Source organism: Athene noctua, chromosome 1, assembly GCF_965140245.1.
Source record: "Athene noctua chromosome 1, bAthNoc1.hap1.1, whole genome shotgun sequence".
Taxonomy (NCBI): Eukaryota; Metazoa; Chordata; class Aves; order Strigiformes; family Strigidae; genus Athene; species Athene noctua.
The window spans coordinates 245,417,722-245,438,523 of NC_134037.1; the positions used below are offsets into that span (position 1 = coordinate 245,417,722).

The 20,802-nt window shown below is 38.0% G+C and overlaps 1 protein-coding gene across 2 annotated transcripts in view; it reads left to right on the forward strand.

The window, feature by feature from the left end:
* XPO4 (exportin 4) overlaps positions 1-20,802 on the forward strand; it is a 77,445-nt gene that overhangs the window by 23,010 nt on the left and 33,633 nt on the right. For both annotated transcript variants that reach the window (XM_074932070.1, XM_074932079.1), the window contains exons 2-6: positions 997-1,102; positions 4,712-4,853; positions 5,115-5,253; positions 16,981-17,097; positions 17,861-18,014. In XM_074932070.1, the coding sequence (XP_074788171.1) occupies positions 997-1,102; positions 4,712-4,853; positions 5,115-5,253; positions 16,981-17,097; positions 17,861-18,014 (658 nt within the window). The remainder of the gene's footprint in view (positions 1-996; positions 1,103-4,711; positions 4,854-5,114; positions 5,254-16,980; positions 17,098-17,860; positions 18,015-20,802) is intronic.

Sequence of the window (20,802 nt, forward strand, 5' to 3'; positions counted from 1 at the left end):
TCACTTTACTCTGCCTCGTGGTATCAATCCCAAGTAAGAGTGTTTCGTACCATGTGCTTGTTCAGATAAATCCCACATAGAGAATATTAGTGGCAGAAGTGGAGAGCAGAATGGTGTTGTGAGCAGCTGATGTTTTTTTGCAGGGTTGTTTTTTACCTTGTGGGGCAGTGGGGATATCTTGGGGTTGCTTGATGAGGTGAGACTGCAATGCAGGTGGTCGGTCTGTAGGTGATATCCCACCTTGCAGTGGTCCAGGTTACTGCATTGCGTAGTTTCATGCTTTACCTGTAGTTGATTTTCAGGTAGAAACCACCATGGAGTTGGCTTTCAGCAGAAGTGAAGCAGCAGGTGTTACCTGAGCAGCCAAGGTGCCCACGATGTAAGGGGAGGTGGATGTAAGGGGATGGCCGTAGGCAGCTGGGGAACTGCTGTAACCATCCCCAAACACCTTACCCATCTCTTCAGTTAGAGCCCTCACGCAGTCTTTAGGATGTCAACTTTAACATTAAACACTAGAGGGTAGTATGTTACTGCCAATGCTTTGTTTTAGACCGTAGTCATTTTTTAATCCCTTGAATTTATTATATAGTTTAATATTTAAAACAAATATAGAACTAAATAAAAAATAGTGCTTTGTTTCCATGACTGTGAGTGTGTGTAGCAGCATTTAGTGGTGTGCAATGATATTTTTGGTTTGAGTAGAAAAAGGATTGGGTTGAATTTAGATCTGACTTCAAAAGCCTCATTGGGAACACAATACTTAAAATTATTCACTCTCTACCTAATGTCTCAATGTTCACACTTCTCTGCACGATACACGTATAAGAAGAGGCCACGACTCAGAGAGAGCAGGCAGTTTTACCAAGAGATACTTGTTTTTGATGTTTAACAATGCAAATATTTTTAAGTTCATGACATTGCTCATATGTATTTACAATCGAGAAGGGGTCTTTGTGCTTGAATAACTTTTTTTTTTTTAATTCTTTTTTCTTCCAGGCACCACCTTCCATGGTCAATAATGAACAACGCCAACATGCTGAGCACATATTCTTATCATTTAGAAAATCGAAATCACCATTTGCTGTTTGCAAACACATTTTGGGTAAGTTTTAATAAATGAGGTTATGCATTTACCTATTTTTGTAACTGGAACCATACTGTTTTTCTGCAGCTGGGAATACATCAGTTTTGATACTGATGAGCGGAACTTTTTGATGGAGGGTGAAGCCTATTGCTGCCCTTTTTTGGTTTTGTTTCTGGCAGTTTTAAAGCTGTAAGATATAGTTTCATGTAGCTAAGTTCCTAAACTGATTTAATAAATTCAGATTTAATCTGCAACATGATTATTGTAATACTGTCTAACCTGTGGAGTTTGTAGAACTGCCTGTAGTGTGATTGCTTGGCTTGATGTTTCCCATTAAACTGACGAGTGATGCAATTTTTTACACTTTTGTCAGATTTTGCACTGATGCTGAAATTTTTCATAGTGAGAATTTATTTTGGGTTGAATGTCTTAGTAAGTTGCTGTTAACAGCTCAACTGTTGTGTTAAAAAAAAAAGCTAAAAGTTTCTGTCTACCTAGTAGAAGCAATAGAGTATTGATCTGAAGTTTTGTGTGATTATACCTGTGGAGAAAGGAAAGAGATGGGTAGGTATTGCCTTTTATCAGAAAAATCTTGGGTTTTAATGGAAATACTGTAAATCGGGTTGTGTTAAAAGTCTTTAAAAATAAATCTGTCTTTACAGGCACTATAGAGACTTATTAGAGTTTGGCAGCTAAATAATCTGAAAATTGCAGGAGCAGTAAGCATGTAGGACTCCTGCTCAGCATTACTGTACTGAGTGTGATTGTTGCGGGGAGGTGAGGGGGAACTTTCAGTGAAAGCTGACTCTGAAACCTGGTGAGGAAAACCTGGAAATCTGTGGAAAAGAACACATGCCAAAAACACAAAAAAGCAAATTTTCTTTCAAAGAATTTGCCAGAATGAACAGAGAAATATTAGAATTATATTTTAAAAATTATTATTTTCATATTTAATTCATTCCACAGTATTTTTTTAACAGTTATTTCTAAATTTACTGGATTAGAGACTTAAATTCATGAATATTAGGATTTCAATATTGCAGGCCTACTACTGTGTTGTTAAATTATACTGTGATATATAGAACAGGGTGTGGTTTCTTTCCTATACCTACTCCCCAACCAAAATTTTTTCTACAAATTAGTTTCTTCTGGTTTTAATATAGTAGTATTTTATCTGGCACTGAAAACTGTAATCATACTTTTTGCTTTATGGGTCAGCAAAACTGATGCTTTTTATTTTCACATTGATTTTTTTTTAGAGAATTTTAAGTGGCAAAAGAACATAAGTAACTTTGTTTGCAGACCATTTGGAGCTCTTATAAGTGATATACTTGTCACTAATCAGAAATAAATAATGAGAATTTATTAAATCACCATATTTTCTTCTTAAAAAAGGAAGTTCAATTTAGCATTAGTAATGAACTATCACTGCAGACTTTCTTTCTTCTGTAATCAGGGTGGTTGGAAGAAATGTGATCCTGCTTTTAACATCTTTTGGATGTCTACAAGTATTACATCCTTAAACTTCATATGCTACTACCATTGAGAAACCAGTGTGATTCTGCATTGGGCAGGTTTTTACTGGCAGTGTAGGCATTTGTGATGCTGACACCTGGAACTTGGAAAAGTCTCTCAAACTTCATGCTTCTTAAATAAGTGTCTGTACAGTCTGGACAGAAAGAATAGCTAGTTAAGACTTTGAAGTTGAGAAGGGAGAGACAGGGATTATGAAATCAGGAATCAGGGAAGGGAAACAAGCTGTTCATGATGAAGAATAAAAAAGTTGAAGTGTACTGAAGGTATATGTACAGGTAAGGATGGGCAGGATCAGAGTAGATGGCTTTAAAAAGAAAAAGGAAAAAATAGTCAAGACAGGAATTGGAATGGAGGTAGTGATAACAAGGATGTTGATGGTGTTTGTGAAAAGGGTGTACAGGTGATATAGGGAGAGTAGTGGAGATGATGAGCATAAGGAATAGGGGAACAGTCACTATCATGCGTTTCTGTAAAAACCTGGAGTTGAACCCAGGAAGCATGAGGCTCTACGTTCTTCTGTTGTAAGCTTATAGCTGTTAAACATACTGGCAAAACTTGTCCTGCCTTTCTTTAGTAACTTCATGTAGAAGATAGTGGTGCTCTGACTAGTTATGAGCTTACACTGAGCGCTAGAGGTATGTGCTGTTAATGATTGCAGTTGTGCATTTGTGGTACTTGGTGCAAAGGAGAAATTCCATCCTCCTCTTTTCTAATATTCTCTTTTTCCTGTGAGCTTTGTACAATTTGAAAAGCCAAAGACCCAGAAGTTAACAAGTGCCAGAATTGAAATTCCCCTGCAGGAATAATTTGGCTCAGTTTTATGTATGTGTTAGATGTACACATTAAACTTTTAATTAAGTGGTTACTTAGTTTTCCAAATTAAGCCAAGTAGATTTAAAGGTGGCTTGTTTTGATTTAAGCATGTTTACCTGTGTAGGGTTTAGATTTGGAGCCTGACTAAATTAAAAACATTTTAGCAAATTGGTTGCTATCTTGGGTATAGAACTTGCATATAAATGAACTGTATATTATAAACTGTGTGTATATAATCGAGGGAAGAAAGTTTAGTTTGTAGTCATTTAAAGCCCATCATCTCATGACCGGGTTGTCTTTCAGATAAACTCAGTTTTTATAGGCCTGACAAGTTGCTCACCATAGCTCAAACTCTGTTTCTTGTTGGGGAATTTTGTTTCACCATTTCATATTTTATGCTTTCGCCACCTTGTGGCTACACCCTTTCTGAGTGTTCTGTGTTCTCTATAGAGCTCAGAATGTTTTGAAACTGGCTACTGAGATACTGCCTGCTATTTCTAAGTTAAAATTTTTTAAAGCAAAGGAACAAAAAAAAGCCTCTGTAGCTTTCTGTCATCATATAAATTAAGTTCAGATTCTGCCTTTTCGCTTTAGATTATACTTTAGTCACCCAAACTGTTACTTTTTTCTGTAACATCTTTTTCTATTTCTTTTAGAGCATCTACATACAAAGCAATCAGATATTCAGATAATAAGGGCTAACGATTCCTACACTATGGTTGGGAGTTGTATTTTGATTACCTCAAAATAAATGTGGAAGCTTGAACATGATGTAGAAAACCTTAAATACACCAGCCTGTAAAACTTTTGCTTTGATAATTAATGTTATCTTTTTGTGTAGTGGACTTGCTTCCCATTATCATCCATATAACACATGTAATTTTATGTACTGTTGATTCCAAAGGCAAGCACCCAAGTAATAGAGGAGTCTTCAGTTCTGATGTGCCTGTTGTTAATCATATCTTAATGTATTGGGACTAAATCTGTCATATTTTGTTCCACAGTTGTGTTAGAATTCTTTTTCCTGATCTTTGGCCCAGACTGTTTACACAGTCAACTTTTTCCCTTGAGTCACTGAGTCAAATACTACCGGACAATTTGGTAATTGGGTTATTGATTATTTTTACCCCGTCTTGAGTTGCAAATTCTTTGTTTTCATAGCAACAAAATTCCATTTAATAATAGGTAGTAGTAAATTTCCATTAACTTTTTTGTTGGAAGTACATACAAGCTAAATATATGTTTTCTGATACTCAAGTTGCCTTTTTTTCCCCACAGAAACTAGTAAAGTGGACTATGTCCTTTTTCAAGCTGCTACAGCAATAATGGAAGCAGTTGTAAGAGAATGGATTCTCTTGGAAAAAACTAGCATTGAGTCACTGCGAACATTCCTTCTAACCTATGTCTTACAAAGGCCTAAGTAAGTATAGAAAAAATACCTCTGAACATCTAGGATTCTGCATGAAGTCTGGGTTATCCTTTTGTTTCTCAGGGTAGTGGTGGAAGACTATTTCAACAGTTACATATCTTTCATTCTTAACACTTAGTTGACTTCTGTAGAGTCGTCAGCTTTCCTTCATGAATTCACACAAAACGATTGTAACAGAAACGTGTTTAAAATTTTATGGAGCAGTGATGTTCAGAATTATTTGCAAATACATTTTTGCAATGTTGTTTACAGCCTTCAAAAGTACGTTCGGGAGCAGATTCTATTAGCGGTAGCAGTGATAGTGAAACGGGGATCATTAGACAAATCAATCGACTGCAAAAGCATTTTTCATGAAGTTAGCCAGTTGATCAGCAGCGGTAACCCCACTGTGGTAAGTATTTTTTTTTTTTCTTCAAAGTTTAAGCAGTCTATATGAGCAGTGTAACTTACATACTTAGTGACTATAAAATCTTGTATACTTCTCTCATGTAAAAGTTAAAATCAGTAATTAAGTTGATAGCTGCTCAAGCAATCATTTACCAAAGTGGAGATTTTTGAATGTTTTGTGACTAGGAGTAGTATGTGTAGTTCTTTAGTACACAATGACACCGTATTTTTTTAGGGAATAGGTTTCTCTGAATAGCTGCTTTAAGTGCCATGGCATTTTTTTTGTTTGTTTCTCTGTTTCTTTAGTAAAACAGCATGATCTAAAATGGATTTTCCATTAGCTGGCAGGTTCTTTACACGCTCTGTTCCTCTTCCATCTGTGCAGTGCTGCACCCTCCTGTTGCTCAGCTGTCGGAATAGGCTACTGAGCAAGAGGCATAGGCCTCTGCTGTTCTCTGGGAGACTGGTAGGTGGAGAGAAAGGGGTGTGAGGAAGTAAAACATGGAATGGAAATACAAACCTTACTCTAGATTTAATGTCATAGTACTAGGGGTAAGTGTTACCTTCCATACTGAGCTCAAAGTGGAAACAAGGTGTCCAATATCTATCTATGCATTTAGTGAAATTCCGTTTGCTATGCCAGGAGATAAGTTTAGAATAGGTCATAATAGAAGCATGTAACTAGAGATTAAAGAGAGGTGATTTTTTGCCTACCAAATGCAAATCGAAGAGTATGTAGATTCCATGCTGAAACTTTAACTGAAGCTTTTCTCAAAAACCGCGAGGGAACTGGTTTTTAACACTGCTGAGCATTTAGAGCAGCAGTTGTACTAGATGTGAGCGGCAAATGTTTAACTCTGAAAATTTGATCAAAGTGTACTAGAAGTAATGCAGCTCATGTCATGGTCCTAAAAATAGTGTGTCACCTCTGAGCACAAGTGATATCCCTCCAGGGTATGGAAATTTCAGTTACACTTGTAAACCTTAATTTCACAGTTATTTAACTTAAGGAGAGCATTACAGTGTTTTGGTTGTTTTGGATAGGAATGGGTATTTGTTTAGAACAGTGCTGAGTTCCTTCTTTTTTTCCAGGAAACATAGACTTGTTATTAAAATGGAGTTGAAACTGAAGTTTTCAAGTTTTATGCATGCTGTTGTGTATGCTTCTGTAGTTTATGTGATCTTTCCATAAAGATACAGAAGTGGAGTAAATAGAAACGTGGATGTTGACAGAGAAGTCTTCTTTGAATTAACTCTTGCACAGTCCAAGTTCTACACTTGTACTCTGTGCATGCACTAACATACAAATGCACTAACATACAAACGCACTACACTGACCGCAGCATACAGCAAGCTAAGACTGCCTACTGTAAGTATATCATCCCAGGCTTGCTGCAGAACAGAGTGTGTCACAGAGGAGCTCTGGCTGGGGGAAAGGGCAATATTTCACTCTTCAAGTTCTGCTCGCTGACACCATACAGAGGCCAAGTTTGGCTCAGTTTTTCATTTCCCTTTATCCACCTGTCTTCACAAGTTTTTCCAAAGTATTTGTGCTGAAGTTTTAAGAACAGTATTGAAAATGTCCTGAGTATATAATTCCTATATGCTAGTATGACTCACTAGCATAAAATTACATATGATGAAACATACTCTCTGTAAGGTGTAGTATGTATTTGTTAGTCTTCGACAATCTGGTTATAAACACATGCTCCCATGTATGTGTGGGGTTTTATATTATAAAATAGTTGTCATTCATAAAAATGTTCTTGTCGTCTTCTGAAACTTTGCTACAAGACAAACTTTGGTACGGGCACAGCTTCATGTGACCCAGGACTTGGCATATGCAATAATAAGCAGTAATAAAATCGTGTGTTAGCACAGTACCTATCACAACTGAGCTCTGAGAGAGTTCAGGGCATGCCTGTTGTATAAATATATAATAATTTTGAAATGTTGTATAAATTCATACAATGAATTATCCACTTATCTTTTACAAATATAGGTGGGTGGTGTTATCGTTAATGCCCCTGTAGCATTCAACTGTGCCCATCGGGCCAAATGGAACCACAGTGGTGCAGCTGCCTTGCTGCTGTGTGAAGTCTGAGCTCAGGGTGCTTCAGGGTGCTGTATGAAGCTAAGGGAGTGGTACTGATTTCAAGATCTGAAATGTGCTATCAGGACAGTGCCATGCAGTGTCACAGGTGTTTCTGCACTTCACTGAAGGTGTGTTTATATTATAAAAACAGGCCTCCATCCACACCAGGGATAAAGTTAGTATATGGGTGTTAGAAGGGATTGGTACATGTTTTCCAGCACTCCCTGACTCCTACCACTTTTTTAAACATGTCTTTCCTGCGATGTGATGTGCACTCTTGCCTTCAGCTTTGTACACTCAAGTTTCAGAAGTCTGTCATACCTTTGCAACTCCTAATTCTCTGTTGAGTCTCTTGGTCACTCTCTGTGTCCTTCACAGGCTTCTGCATGTTTTCCTCTGTCCACCCATTTGTGTCCTCTCTGAGGCTCACTACAGCTGGGAAGTAAAACATACAGAATCAGCAGCAGGTCACTTAATATTTAAAAATGCTTAAAACTCTCAAATATGGCTCTTAGCTGTTGGTAATGGCTTTCTACAGCTGTTTGTAATTGAAAGTCCTTTTTGAAAAAGTGGTCTCTTGCCTGCTTCTCACTTGCTTTCTCCTCTCTGCTGGCTCCAAAGCTTCCTGACCCTTCTTTATCTTCCAAGAATAAAGTAGGTACTTAATTTTTTCCATTCCCTGCAACCCTCCACCCAGTTCCTGCCAGACATCTGTACTAGTTTTGTGTTTGTTAGGCACTCCAGCTCCATGAAACCTTTGGGACTTTTCAGTAACATCTTGTCAGGGTTAAGTCCTGAATATCTGTGTAATAAGGACAGCAGTGAATGTAGATAGTACTGTCTTTTGCATGTTTGCAGGGTTTGATATGTTTAATACCTTAATTTCTCGAGTATTAGTGAAAAATATCTTTAGAAACACGTGTTTTGAGGATAGAACTTGAAGGTATGTTGAGTAGTGTGGGAAACTGATGTGGGAGCAAGACTCATAGATGAACTGTTGCAAGAGAAAATATGAAGAGGAGACTGGAAGGAAGAGCAGGGAGAGTAATAATGATGAGAGGAAGAAAGTGAGCAGGAAATTAAAAAGATGGCTTTAGTGTCTTAATAGTGGAACACAGTGTATGTGTTTAAGGAAATAACAAAGCACTAAGGAGAGTTAATACTGCAGGGATGGGAAAGATGCATGGTTAGAGCCAGGATTTGGACCTGGAGTGTTGGCTCTCGCTGACACTTCTCTGCCATATGAGCCTTCATTGGTCTTGTGGAAAAAACCTCTGTCTGAGAAGGGAAAGCAAATCTCGGAGAGTCTGGCTGCCTGTTGCCTTATAAATGAGTTTAAGTAGTCATCCTCTGGGAGAACAAGGATTAGCTTTGGAGTTCCTGGTTTTGTTTTCTCTGGCTCTTCCTGTAACATCAATACAAGCCACCCTCCTGCTCATGAAGGAGAACCTGTAATCTCCCTCCAATAGCAATTTCAGGATTTCTTTTCAAAATCTTCACCTCTGAGGGCCAGAGCTTCTGGCGTTAGATACAGTATCATGGGCCAGTCTTAAAATGCTAAATGCATGTTTTCTGTCACTGATTTCAACATTTTGGAGAACTTTGTGGGCCAAGTTCCTCTCAACTATAAATGCCTTAAATTCCTTGGCCTTTTCTTTTTGTGTTAGAATATTGTGCCTTTGCATAACTGAAAGATTTCATTTGTCCTTCATCCCTGCCAGAAGGACAGGAATCCTGGCAGGTAAGGTGACTAATTCTTAGGAGGAGGAATTGGTCTGCATGTGAACACAATCAGATGGACTTTGTTTAAAACTGAACTAGGATATGGGTCACACCTTGATTTCTTCCAGAATATGGGCAGGCAGGTGCAGAGAGGTCCAACTGCTGTAGACCTGACAGGACTGGAAAGCAACAGATTCTGTGGGGTTTTTAACATCTACAGTGCATACAGTAAAATATATTCTAATATAAAGCTCCATACCTGAAGCCTCGATTTTTCAGTATCTGCAAGAAGATTTGTCAAGACTTAGGATCCCAGAGCTCTTCCACTAACAGTTCCTTCTTTTTAAAAATCTGTAAATCTGTTGGTCTATTTCCCAGTGTTCATGGTTGGACTAGAGAGGAGATTCACATACTTTAGGTTACCTGAAACTGCTGAGGAATGTGCTGTGGATGTATTTCATGTGAACAGTGGGAAATATTAGTAAGCAGACCTCTAGGCATTTGTCTTCATTTAAATTAACGTATCAATAATAATGGCTGCATAGATAAGTAGTTACATTTTATTTAACATTTGTGCTTCTTAATTCTGTTTTTTAAGAGCAATTTAACTTCTGAATCCCTGTCTAGATGTTGCTGCCTCATGGGGTAGGGTAGGAGTTGGAGAGGCTCTCATGACTTACATATTGACAAAAATGTATATATTATTTTCTTCCTCTACCCTCAACTGTATCTTCTGGTCTAATAAAATTATTACCGTGTCCTGTGAACCTTACCGCCCTTGAGACATGTTGAGTATGAAAACCAGATGGTAAACCAGGATATTTAAGCTGTTTCCTTCATGCTGACAAGTACTCTATAAAGGCCTAAGTTAGTGTGTTAAAGATTGGTTTGGGAATTTTAGGGATCCAGAAACTACTCCAAATATGAGGTTAAAACTCAGTAATAGAAATGTAAGAGAACTTTAAAACATAAGTATTTTTTTAGTAGTTATTAACCAGGGTGCCTTTTAAAGTCTTCCAGTTTTTCTTTTGAAAGAGAGCCTACTTTACTGGATATGCAGTACAGCAAGACTCCAGCTTACGTGCTTAATAATTGTAATATTAGAATTGATAGCTCCCAGTATTATCATTTACAGTAGAGCCACAGTTTCAAAAATGGGGCTGGGAGGTGAGGAGACATGATCCAGAGGAGAGATGTGTGCCCCCCTGTTCTATGTATGGCATCCATGACTCTTTGTTTCCTCAGTTCTGGTGTCTCAGGAGATGTGCAGGTGTGGAGACCCTCACCTGGAGACCTCAGACTCACTGGGAGGGAAGAAATGATGCCTTTCCATGTGTCACACCTATATTTCTTTTATTACTGTGGTGACACACAAATAAATAGGCTTGAGGGGAAAGGCCTCTTTAAGAAGCTTGACCCTAGCTGCTTGATCTTCAGATCCTCTTCCTCTCAGAGGTACTACCCTTCTGAATATATATATGTTCAGTAATAAACTGGACCTGTGTGGGAGTCTACTTAAAAACAATCAGCCTTCTCCCTCCTAACATCTTTTTTTGTGTGTCTCTAGGAAGATCTGCTGTGGAGCACAGCCATGTAATACAGCTCGTTTGGCATATCCGGCAGTATGGCAGGCAGAGGCAGGCCAAAAGCACCAAGAATGAGTACTGTGAAAAGTGGGGGGAGAGGGGACACCTTCCCTACAAAGAGCACTTGCCATGGTGATGTGTATTTAAATCTGGATGATACGGATGGAGAGCTGGATGATACTGATGGAGGATGATACTGCATGACTATTCTTACTATTCATATTGTGAATTTAATTGGAAGTCTTGAATTTGTTCATGCAACTACTGTGGGAGTGAAGATTCAACTGGTGCCTTTCAGACAAGAACCTGGAGGAGGATATGTTAGCTCTAGATAAACAGTTTTCAGACCTTCACTTTTTTAAAAAGGAGATTAATCTTTTTTTTTTTTTTCTCCTCCTGATTTCTGCTTCACAACTTTGCCTGTCCCCAGAGGAACAAATAAAAGCATGTTTTGCACCCTAAGCTCTAGCAAACTGCCCGGACCTCTTCCATTACTAGTAGAGGCTGCTACTTCCCTTCTCTCTGGCCAAAGCCTGCATGCTTCACATGCCACAAGATCATCTTCCTGTGGCCCCCAGTGATTTGCAGAGGAATTGGTTTTCTCTTTCTCAACTCAACCCTAGGGTTTTCCCTTGCTTGGTTTGCCTGGTTCTCCCTAAGGAAGGGAAGCAGGGTCTCTCCTGTTGTGCTGCTGTAGGTGTGGTGTGTTAACCTGGTGCTGCTTGTTTGTCTTTGCACGATGGCAGAGGAGGAATGGGAAGAAAGGGGTGCACTGCCCAGGCAGTCCCTTACAGCTGACAGCACGGAACTGCAGCTGTGGGTCCTATTCCTATCATCCTGTCCCTGCTCTACAGCATTTTTCCACCAGTTGGCTCATTTGGGAAGAAATAAACAAATACAATCCAGTGGGTTCTTCCTGGTCCTTACTTATATTCCTTCAGCATATATTCTGTTTTTATTTGGTTGGGAACTACTACTTCAGCTCCTGGGTTTCCTGTCCCCTGCCCATTGCAGTCCTCACAAATTGAAAAGCTGGAGTGGCCCCAGTTGCTCTGTGTACATAATGGTATTTCTTTTGGCCCTGTGGCCATCCTGTTAACCTTTCCATTTGGAGCTGCAGTTTACATTCTGGGGATTTAGATACTCTGAAAAAATTAGCAATGCAATGCAGTTCTCCTGATTCAAGGAAGTAGGAAAGAAGTATATTACCGCCTTTATCAGGGAACTCTGGATTTAAACAGTTTATTTGGTAAAAATTGTATTTGACACATTCTCACTACAGAATTTTATCATCTAGAAGCAGAACAGCAAATTCTACCTCTGATGGCAGGAGGAATCAAAGACTAAATCTCCTGTGCAAGTTAAAATTAGCTGGTTTAGGTACGTTATTAAATGCTTCTTGTGGCTTCCCTTTGGTTTCAGTAACAAGAGTTTACATTACGTATATAGAGACAGCGTCCTCTAAATGCATATTCAGCCTGGCTGTGATCTAATATAACAGGGTAGATGTTATGATTTGTTTTGTTCAGGTGAGACCTTTATTGTTTTAAATATACTTGCTCATTTTTTCTGTAGGTATAAATGACACTTGCAGGGGGTGGGAGAAGGGTTGTTGCTCGATAGTGTAGGTTTTGTAGTAGAATGAATGATTTAATCAAACCTCTGACAACATAGCTGTATCTCTGCTCTGAATTTCAGAACAGAGGCAACGGTGGTGGTGGTGTTCACTTTGCTTTTTCTGTTGGCTTTTCTGTCTTGGAGCTGGTGTACCACGTGTCCTTTTTTTTCCTAAGCTGTATTTGAACTCTTCCCTTCAGATGCTTTGTAACCTAACTACCCTCAAATGAAGCAGTTCACTTATTCCATGGGCAGTCCAGGCACAAGTGTGAAATCCCTTCAAACATTATGGCTTTAACTTTTGTTATAGGGGACATTCCATTGGGAGGAATAAGTTGCATTTACCTCCTGCATCTATCTGAGTTTTATAAATGATACATAGATCTTGTTTACTCTTAAAATGGTGCATGGTCTTTCTGTAGTCTGTGTTTTATTGGAGTAATTTAAAAAGAAAACCACTAAAACGATGTTACTACTGGGTGTCTGATTGCCAAGTTAATCTCTTATCACAAGTCCCATTGATCTTCTGTTTGAGCAGCTGAGAGTCTATTTTATGTATAGCGATCTTTCATAAAGTTTATTCCTGGTAATAAAGCTAACTGGGGTGAGTGCCAAGCTATTCTCAGAGGCAGTCCGCTCTGAACAAGAGAAGTATTTTATTTTGTTAGATGGGCTTATTGTTTGGGTATGTACTTGTGGCAGAACTAGAGAAATTGCTAGCGAGCGAGTCAAACTAGGTTCAGAGGTGTACTCTTACTGGTATGAAGTTAATGGCATTACTGCGTAATAGACATTCAGATCTGACTTTTAATGTGATGCCCAGAGTCACGTGCATTTTCTACTTATGGTATTACTAAATTGGATTGTTAATATCTTCTGTGGCATGGCAAAAACCTTAAACCCACAACAAAAAACCTCTCTGCTCTAGGACTTTATATGTATTAAGTGCAGTCAATTTTATTATGTTGAAGAGGAAGTAATTTTATTTCACAAAGTATAACTGTATTGGTTTATCTGAAATTATGTTGTTCAGAGTTTTGAAATCTTTTGGTCTAGTAGCCTGCATTTTTGTTGAGGTACTTAGTGTCTTCATACCAAACATACATGTAAATTAAAAAAATGTATTTCAAAATATTAATAGTTAACCTTCAGTAAAGTTACTTTTCATAAAGAAAAATTTTACTTTTAGGAAAGTTTACTTAAACTTTATTCCAGACTTTGTGGTATTACTGTGTATTCAGAAGAGTTCAATAGATGACAGGGCACATGTTCTTTTAAGCTAATTAATTTGTTAATGTTCATATGAAAATTATAATCTTACTGCTATACACAATAATCTATATAAATTCCTGTAGCCTTATGCCAGGTTAGGGAAACAAAACCATACAAAACCACAAAACCAGTGGTGGTTTTGTATGCAGCTTTATGCAAATGCTTGATGTTGCAAGGACAGGTTACAGGTCTTGATACGTTCCTCTGCTCTTGTCTGTCAGCTAAACTCCTGGGGGTTGGCACCTACCTTCTGGGAAACCAATCTCAAGCAATCTCCTCTCAGCCTGTTGCAGCAAATTTTAAATTACTGGCCAATATCTTGTCTTTGGTCTTCTCCTGCTCTAGTGACCTGGATATATGGGAGTGCTTCCAATTTCTCATGGGTACAAAGGGTAAGTGCAGATGCAGGTAGTGACAAGAGGGCATAGATGTGCCTACAATGCGCACATTGCCCTTGTGATTGTGAGGGAATGGGGCAGGATGTGCACTCCATCTATTGAAATACCAAGATGAAGGTGTTGGTGGGATGCTGGGAATTCAGTGGGAGGGAGGAGAGCAGCAGGATGCTGTGTGTCCTGGTGTTCACCGTGAGCTAGGCTGCTGGAGGGAATAAAGTGGGTGAATCTCTAGTAATACCATGCTTCTCCTTTCATGCTTAGAGCGGGTGCTGGTATCAGAACTACCTGAAATAGCTTTTGTTGAAGTCAGGGGGGTAGGTCACTGCTCAAGCTGCTTTATCAGGCTCTTAGCAGATTCAGTCAGCCTAGCTGGATCCATTGCTCTTGACATCTTGGAAGAGATTTCTTTACCATCAATTATAAAATTTTAACTTCCTTTTCAATTTCTCCATGAAATCAGGAGAAGAGCACACAAAAAAATCTGGAACACACTTTTATCATGCAATAGCACATTACTATCCAAACAGAAATGATAAATTATTATATACCATATAAGCAAACTGGAGAAAACATCTGTTGTTTCAGCTAATACTAACTATAATCACAGTGGGAACAAACATTTTTTTTCTAGTTCTCCTTGCGTGTCATTTGAACTTTTTTTAAAATTATTTTCCAATAATTGGCAACCAACTGCAAGTGATGGGTGGTCTGCATCGCTGCCCTGCTTGTCCTGGGGTGGTCTGGATGGTGACTTGATGTGGAGATCTTTTGTGTGATAAAGCAGAAGCAGCTCAGCTTTAGCCAGGCTGTTGTACTGTTGTAGTCATCAATACCACATGGTAATCATGGTGTGCTGTAGCCTATCGAGCTACAGATACGCTACAGATTTGTAATTGCAACTAATTATGTTCTTACATCATGGCTTTGCTGAGCTGAAAAGTATCAGTGTGTCAGTAATTCAAGCATCAAATAAAAGCCTGCATTTTAAAGTATTAGAGAACCTTGTGAGACTTCTGCATCTCCTTGCACATAATGAAGTTAGACAGTGTTCTCTGGCAACTTTGCATTATTCCTTTAAAAACATGTATTCTTATCTCAAGCATTGTTCTAGAGCCAAACTTTGGGAGGTTTTTTTAGTTTGTTTTTTTTCACCCAGATTAATTCTTTTCATATGGAACTCTTAATGTTGGATTTAAAACTCAGTGTTAACCTATACTATTTTTTTTTAATATTGGATCAAATCTGTGTTTCCTCTAAATAAAAAAATTTATTGCGTAAAACTTAGAAATTTGGAAATACTGGTATTTTGAGCTAATTAGAAATATTTCTAAGTCTAGTATAGAACTGACAAAATTGCACTTTTGCAGGAGTAGTTTAAAGTGTGATGCTGTGTTTCACTGGTTAAACGTTGCTTTTATCATACATAATGTGGGACGATGGTGACTGTAGAAGAGAAATAGTCCACTTGAAATAAACAGTTATTTCTTTAAAATAGGAAAGCCTGGATTTAGCAACTGATAAACAATATGCTGGTCCACTGTACAGCTGTATTATAGTAGAAGAGAAAATCCATATCTTATCATAAAGCTACTATGTTCAATCTGTCTGGGACTTATTTAGCAAGTAAGAATGTTAATTTAGTGTATACTGGCTAAGATAACTGGTTGTCTGGGGGGTCAAGGTACTGACTTCAGAGGCATTTCTGAACAAAGATGTTGCAGTTGGTGGGTGGATGGCACTGGTCTCAGCTGTTGTATGAGCTTGCATAAATAGTATCATCTCCACTTTAATCTTTCGGGTGTTCAGAGGTAGTGTGCATATTTCTGTTTAACCCCTGGACACTTGCTGGCATGCATGACCCTTTAACAATTCCTGTCCCTCTGTCCATCCCTGGCACCTTGGCTCCAAACAGTCTGGGAGGATAGCCAGTAATTTTGAAGTTTTTTGTTAAAAACATCTCTTTAACAAAAAGTGTTTTCATTTCATCAGTATAGTTTCTATTGTGCTTGTTACAGTAGTGTATGGCACACTTCTGAAGTACTGCTTGCATCTCCACTGTACGATATTTACTCTCCTTTGTGTGTAATGATCAGTTAAAATTATATTTAAACTGGTGATGATGGTTACTGGACTTTGGCATCAGGAAAAAAAGATTTTTTTTTTTATTTAAAAAATTGGCAACAAAGGCTGGAGAATTGTGTTTCATAAAGGAAAGTTGGCTTTTAAGTTGTGTTTTAGGATAAGCATTTGATTTACTTTTCTCAAAATTCAAGGTAAAGATACTTAAACCTTCAGTCTTCATAGATCTGACTCTAAAATTAACGTGCCTTTTTCTCACCAATTCTTGTATCGCTTCAGAGACATCATTCTAATAGAGTAGTTTAAAAGGTTATTTCTGAGGCTTGTGGATGTTGTGCTTTGGAGGGAATTATCCAAAAGCTTTCAAGCATCAGAGCTTTCTGTGTATTACTCTTCTCTTTTTTTTGGGGGGGGTGGGGGTGGGGATATGTACTAGATGGTATATTGCAGGTGTTGTTTTTGACTGGCTTTTATCACTTTCAGTGGTATAAAGTTAATCATGATCAAATACTAACATGGTAAGTGTAGCAAATGCATAGAAGACCAAAACAAACTTCAGAGTGACCGTATCTATTGGATCAATAGAAATGAGTAGCAACTGGATCTTCCCTGAAACTAATACCTGTAAAGGCCTGTACACAGGGAGAGAAAGTAAACAGCAAGACTGGGAAATGGATTGCAGAAAGTTTGTTTCCATTTTGTAGTGATGATAGCACAGGTGCTAGCTTTTACATTGTTCAGATACTTCAATTTCGTTTGTAAGGATGGAGCCTTGATGATTCTAGAGATGGTTCCCCCAAGGATCTATCCACATGAAAGTTTGACTTGTTCTAGTTTGTGTTAGAAGAAACTGAAGTAATAGTCATAGAAAAATTCTAATAAAAAAATTTAAGGACAATGTAGGTGATATTACATTACTGAACATATTTTAGTTATATTATTCCCCCTTATTTTTTTTATAGCAAACTTTGGCCTGTTCCATTTTAACGGCATTGCTGAGCGAGTTCTCAAGTTCAAGTAAAACCAGCAACATTGGACTAAGCATGGAGTTCCATGGTAACTGTAAACGTATATTTCAGGTAAACTAGTTCTGTATCAATATGTGCTATCTGTCTTTCTAAAATTTAAACATTGAGGAGCAGAAGTACTTTCTTGTGCCAGGTGCATTCAGGTACAGTGTGTGCCTAACAGCATTTAACAGGACAAATATTGTATTGTTAATGCAGATTCTGGCTACTTCAGGAAAGTTGATAATGTATTTTTTAAAAACTTGTCTCAAAAAGGTGCAATCCCTTTTTGCCCATTTTACAAATGTAGTGTTACAGATCTTAATGTGGTTGGACTCCTTAATTCCTTGGCTACCAATTGCAAACAAAACGAATACTCTGTGGAACAATGATAGTCTTAAATATAGCTTTGGTTTAAAGCCAAGGAGAGCTATGTATTTAAAAATATTATTGCAGATGGTGTAGTCTGGTTGTCTCAGATGTATTGTTTGGCCAGGCAGAAATGTTTTTGTGAAGGCATTGCTTTAAACTGACTGTTGTGGAACAACTTACCAACTTTTTTTCATGCCAAAGACCAACCCTCTCCTCCACCAGTTGTTAAAAACATGTTAAGTTTTTCTTTAATGACTAGCATTTATGAGAAGATTTTTTCTTATTCTTTACAATCATAACCTGTTAACTTTGGCAGAAGATTGGGGGGTGTCTGACAGACATTTTAATGAAAAATAAGGTGAAAACAGTAAATTATTTTCTTTTTAGAAAAGTGTTTCTTTTTAATCAACATTTTAATGACTGACAGATTCTATTAATAATATTGTGTTCATCCTGACTCTAGGAGGACGATCTGCGGCAGATCTTCATGCTCACAGTAGAGGTACTTCAGGAATTCAGCAGACGTGAAAACCTCAATGCTCAGATGTCTTCAGTGTTTCAGCGTTATCTTGCACTAGCCAATCAGGTCTTAAGCTGGAACTTCCTTCCTCCAAATTATATCCTTTTAATGTCAGGCCCTTTATTTCAACTGACTCTGGTCACCTTTCTACTGGGTGATGTCTGAGAGAAAAATGTGAAACTTATAAGCCTTATATTTATAGTCGATTTATGTTTTCTTCCATTAGTGTTCTTGACCACCCCTGTGCTTGCTAACAGATACTTACATACAGAAGCTGCTGTTGTTCTTCATTAAATTTCTAAAGTATGTTATATAAAAGGCAAAACTAGTTCAGCAGAGCAGCTCCTAGTTATGAGTGGTGGTCTATCTGGTTGGTGCAGGGGACAGGGAAAGTGTAATATGTTGCTTAGTGCAGAACCAAATAGCGAAGAGGTCTAAACTCTGTTTAATTTTTATGTGGAGATCTGGTCTCTCCTACTTTTCTCCTCAGAAGAGGATGGGGCAGGTGAATGATGTTTGTTTTCTGTGCTGATTATGAAAGTCCAGAGAAAGAAATGGAATGTAGAGGAGAAAATGGGAATCTTTAGAAAGAGTCTTAGTGAGGGAGGGAAGAAAGATACAGAAACATTTAGCCCCAAAATGGACTAGAAGAATATTGTAGAAATAATCTCATTCTCTATTTAACAGATAGTTAAGACAGCACTTGCACTAAAACATTACAATGCCTCCTTTAATTGCTAGACCATCTTGGGATGCTCAGCTTTTGAAATTGCTACTAAATTACACATGCTGTAGGAATCTTGACATTGCCTTCAAATCAGCTGTAAAGGATTTTAGTTGCTTTCCTGGTTTGATGGCAGATACTGCCTGGTCAGAAGGCAGTATCTGTGTGTTTCTGTTGTCTTTGATTCTGTTCATTATGCAGCAGGCAGCAAAAGTGAAATTTATTTGAAACTGGATATTCCTTGGTTCACATCTGTAAAGCAGAATACCAATTATATTGTCTTTATGGAAGGTGCCATGGATTAAAAGTAAATATTCCACTCCTATTAATGACTGAAGTGATTTGACAGGGTTCCAGAGAGGAATTTAGTGCACATGTCTGAGATGAGAATAAAATTATTGCATCTTACAAAAGTTTTTGGAAGAGGATTTGGGATTTGTAAGAATTCAGATATGTGAACACTTTTTTTTCCCCTCTAAACTGTAATCTTAAATAGAAAATAAAAATGCTCTTGTGTTGTGCAGTGGTGCTTCCCTCTGAATTTTAGTCTTGCTTTGTGCAAACCTCTGATGTAGTCCTAAATACTGATCTTGTTACAGTTTGAAAGTGAAGGCTATTTTTTAAAGAGCACTTTATCCTAGGCTAAGGTTTGCACTGATGGAACTAGATAGATGCAAGCAAGACATGAAGCCTTGGGAGTTCCAGCTTTCATTTATACCATGATATAATATGAAGTGATTTAGTCTATAGGTGCTAGTAAATAAATAAGTGTTAACTGAAATAGCTAAACAAGCCATACTGCTGATTAAGGTTAACGGTGTTTTCTGCTACTCGGCCTACTTTAGATCCTACAACTGTTAAACAAATTCTGGCCACTTCTGGAGATTGGATGGACCTTTAGTCTGAAACACCACAAATGCTCTTTACATGGCTCTACTTCAAATCTTTTCATAACTTCTGCTCCAGTTGATAACCATCTTTTTATTTTCTGCTGTTGGACATCTCATTTTGCTGTAAGAATTAGAGTACCAGCTTGGGTCTCCCTCTTTTGTGTAGCAACCTGTTTTCATGGAAGTTGAAAGGCTTTAGTCATCCTTGAGAAAAGTGGGTCTTAGCTGACGAAGATTCAATAACTGTTGGGGTTTACAGCACCAGGTTGATTGCATTGTGGCATAAATCTCTTCCTTAAGAAGACTGGTTTAAAAGTAACTGTTGATTCTTAGCTCATGGGCAGTGAAACTTTAACTTGGCTGCAGTTTCTAAATAGATAGCACATTATGTAAGAATGTAAGAATTGCTGTGTTGATTGATCAGTTGGTATCTTTTTGGTTTCCTCTTTCCAAATCTTGACGGTACATATGCCAAAGCATTGGGCATAAATTTAATACTCAAAGCATGGAGTAAAATGATCCATTGTATCCACAGGTATGTATTTTTTCCTTTAGCTGGTATTTCCCCTGGCAAGATAGTATTGGTTCTCAGTATTCCCTGCAGCATAACAGAAATCTGCAGCATTTGTATATAATCTTTTAGCAAGAATCTTGTATCTTCAAAAAAAGTAGCATAAATATGCATTAACTCCACAGTGATCGTCACCAAGGGGCATGTCACTTAAATCACCAAGATGTGAGAGTTGCATCAAAAATATCACTTCTCAAGAGTTCTTGTGCTGTTACAGGATAACTTAGTGTGTTGCATTAAATGTAGTCTTGGACAGTGCTGCCAGTCATAACAGAAGAGATGTAGTAAGTCTGCATTGTCTATTGCTAGCATGAAAGATGCATTCTGGAATAGCCATCTCATTGGAGCAACAAAAGAAAAGAGGCTGGGACCTACTTACTTGCAGGTTGGAACTCTGTTTTTCAGGTGTCTTGGGATGTAGTGCCTGCAGTAGGAAGGGCAGGGCATTATGACCTTGGAGACCATCTTCCAGTCATGTGCAGTTTCTTCCATTTCATTTTCTAACACACAGGCGGTCTATTGTTATTTTTATCTCCTACCTCAAGGTATTAGTTCACCTGGTGTTTGCAGATGCTTCAGAGGTTTTTGGCAGTACTGTTGGAAATGGCAATAACATAGGATTCCTATTTTGCACTAAGAACGTATGGTAGCCTGTTGTGGCATGTTGGCTTCTGTAGAGTTTCTTTTTTCAGTGCTGTTA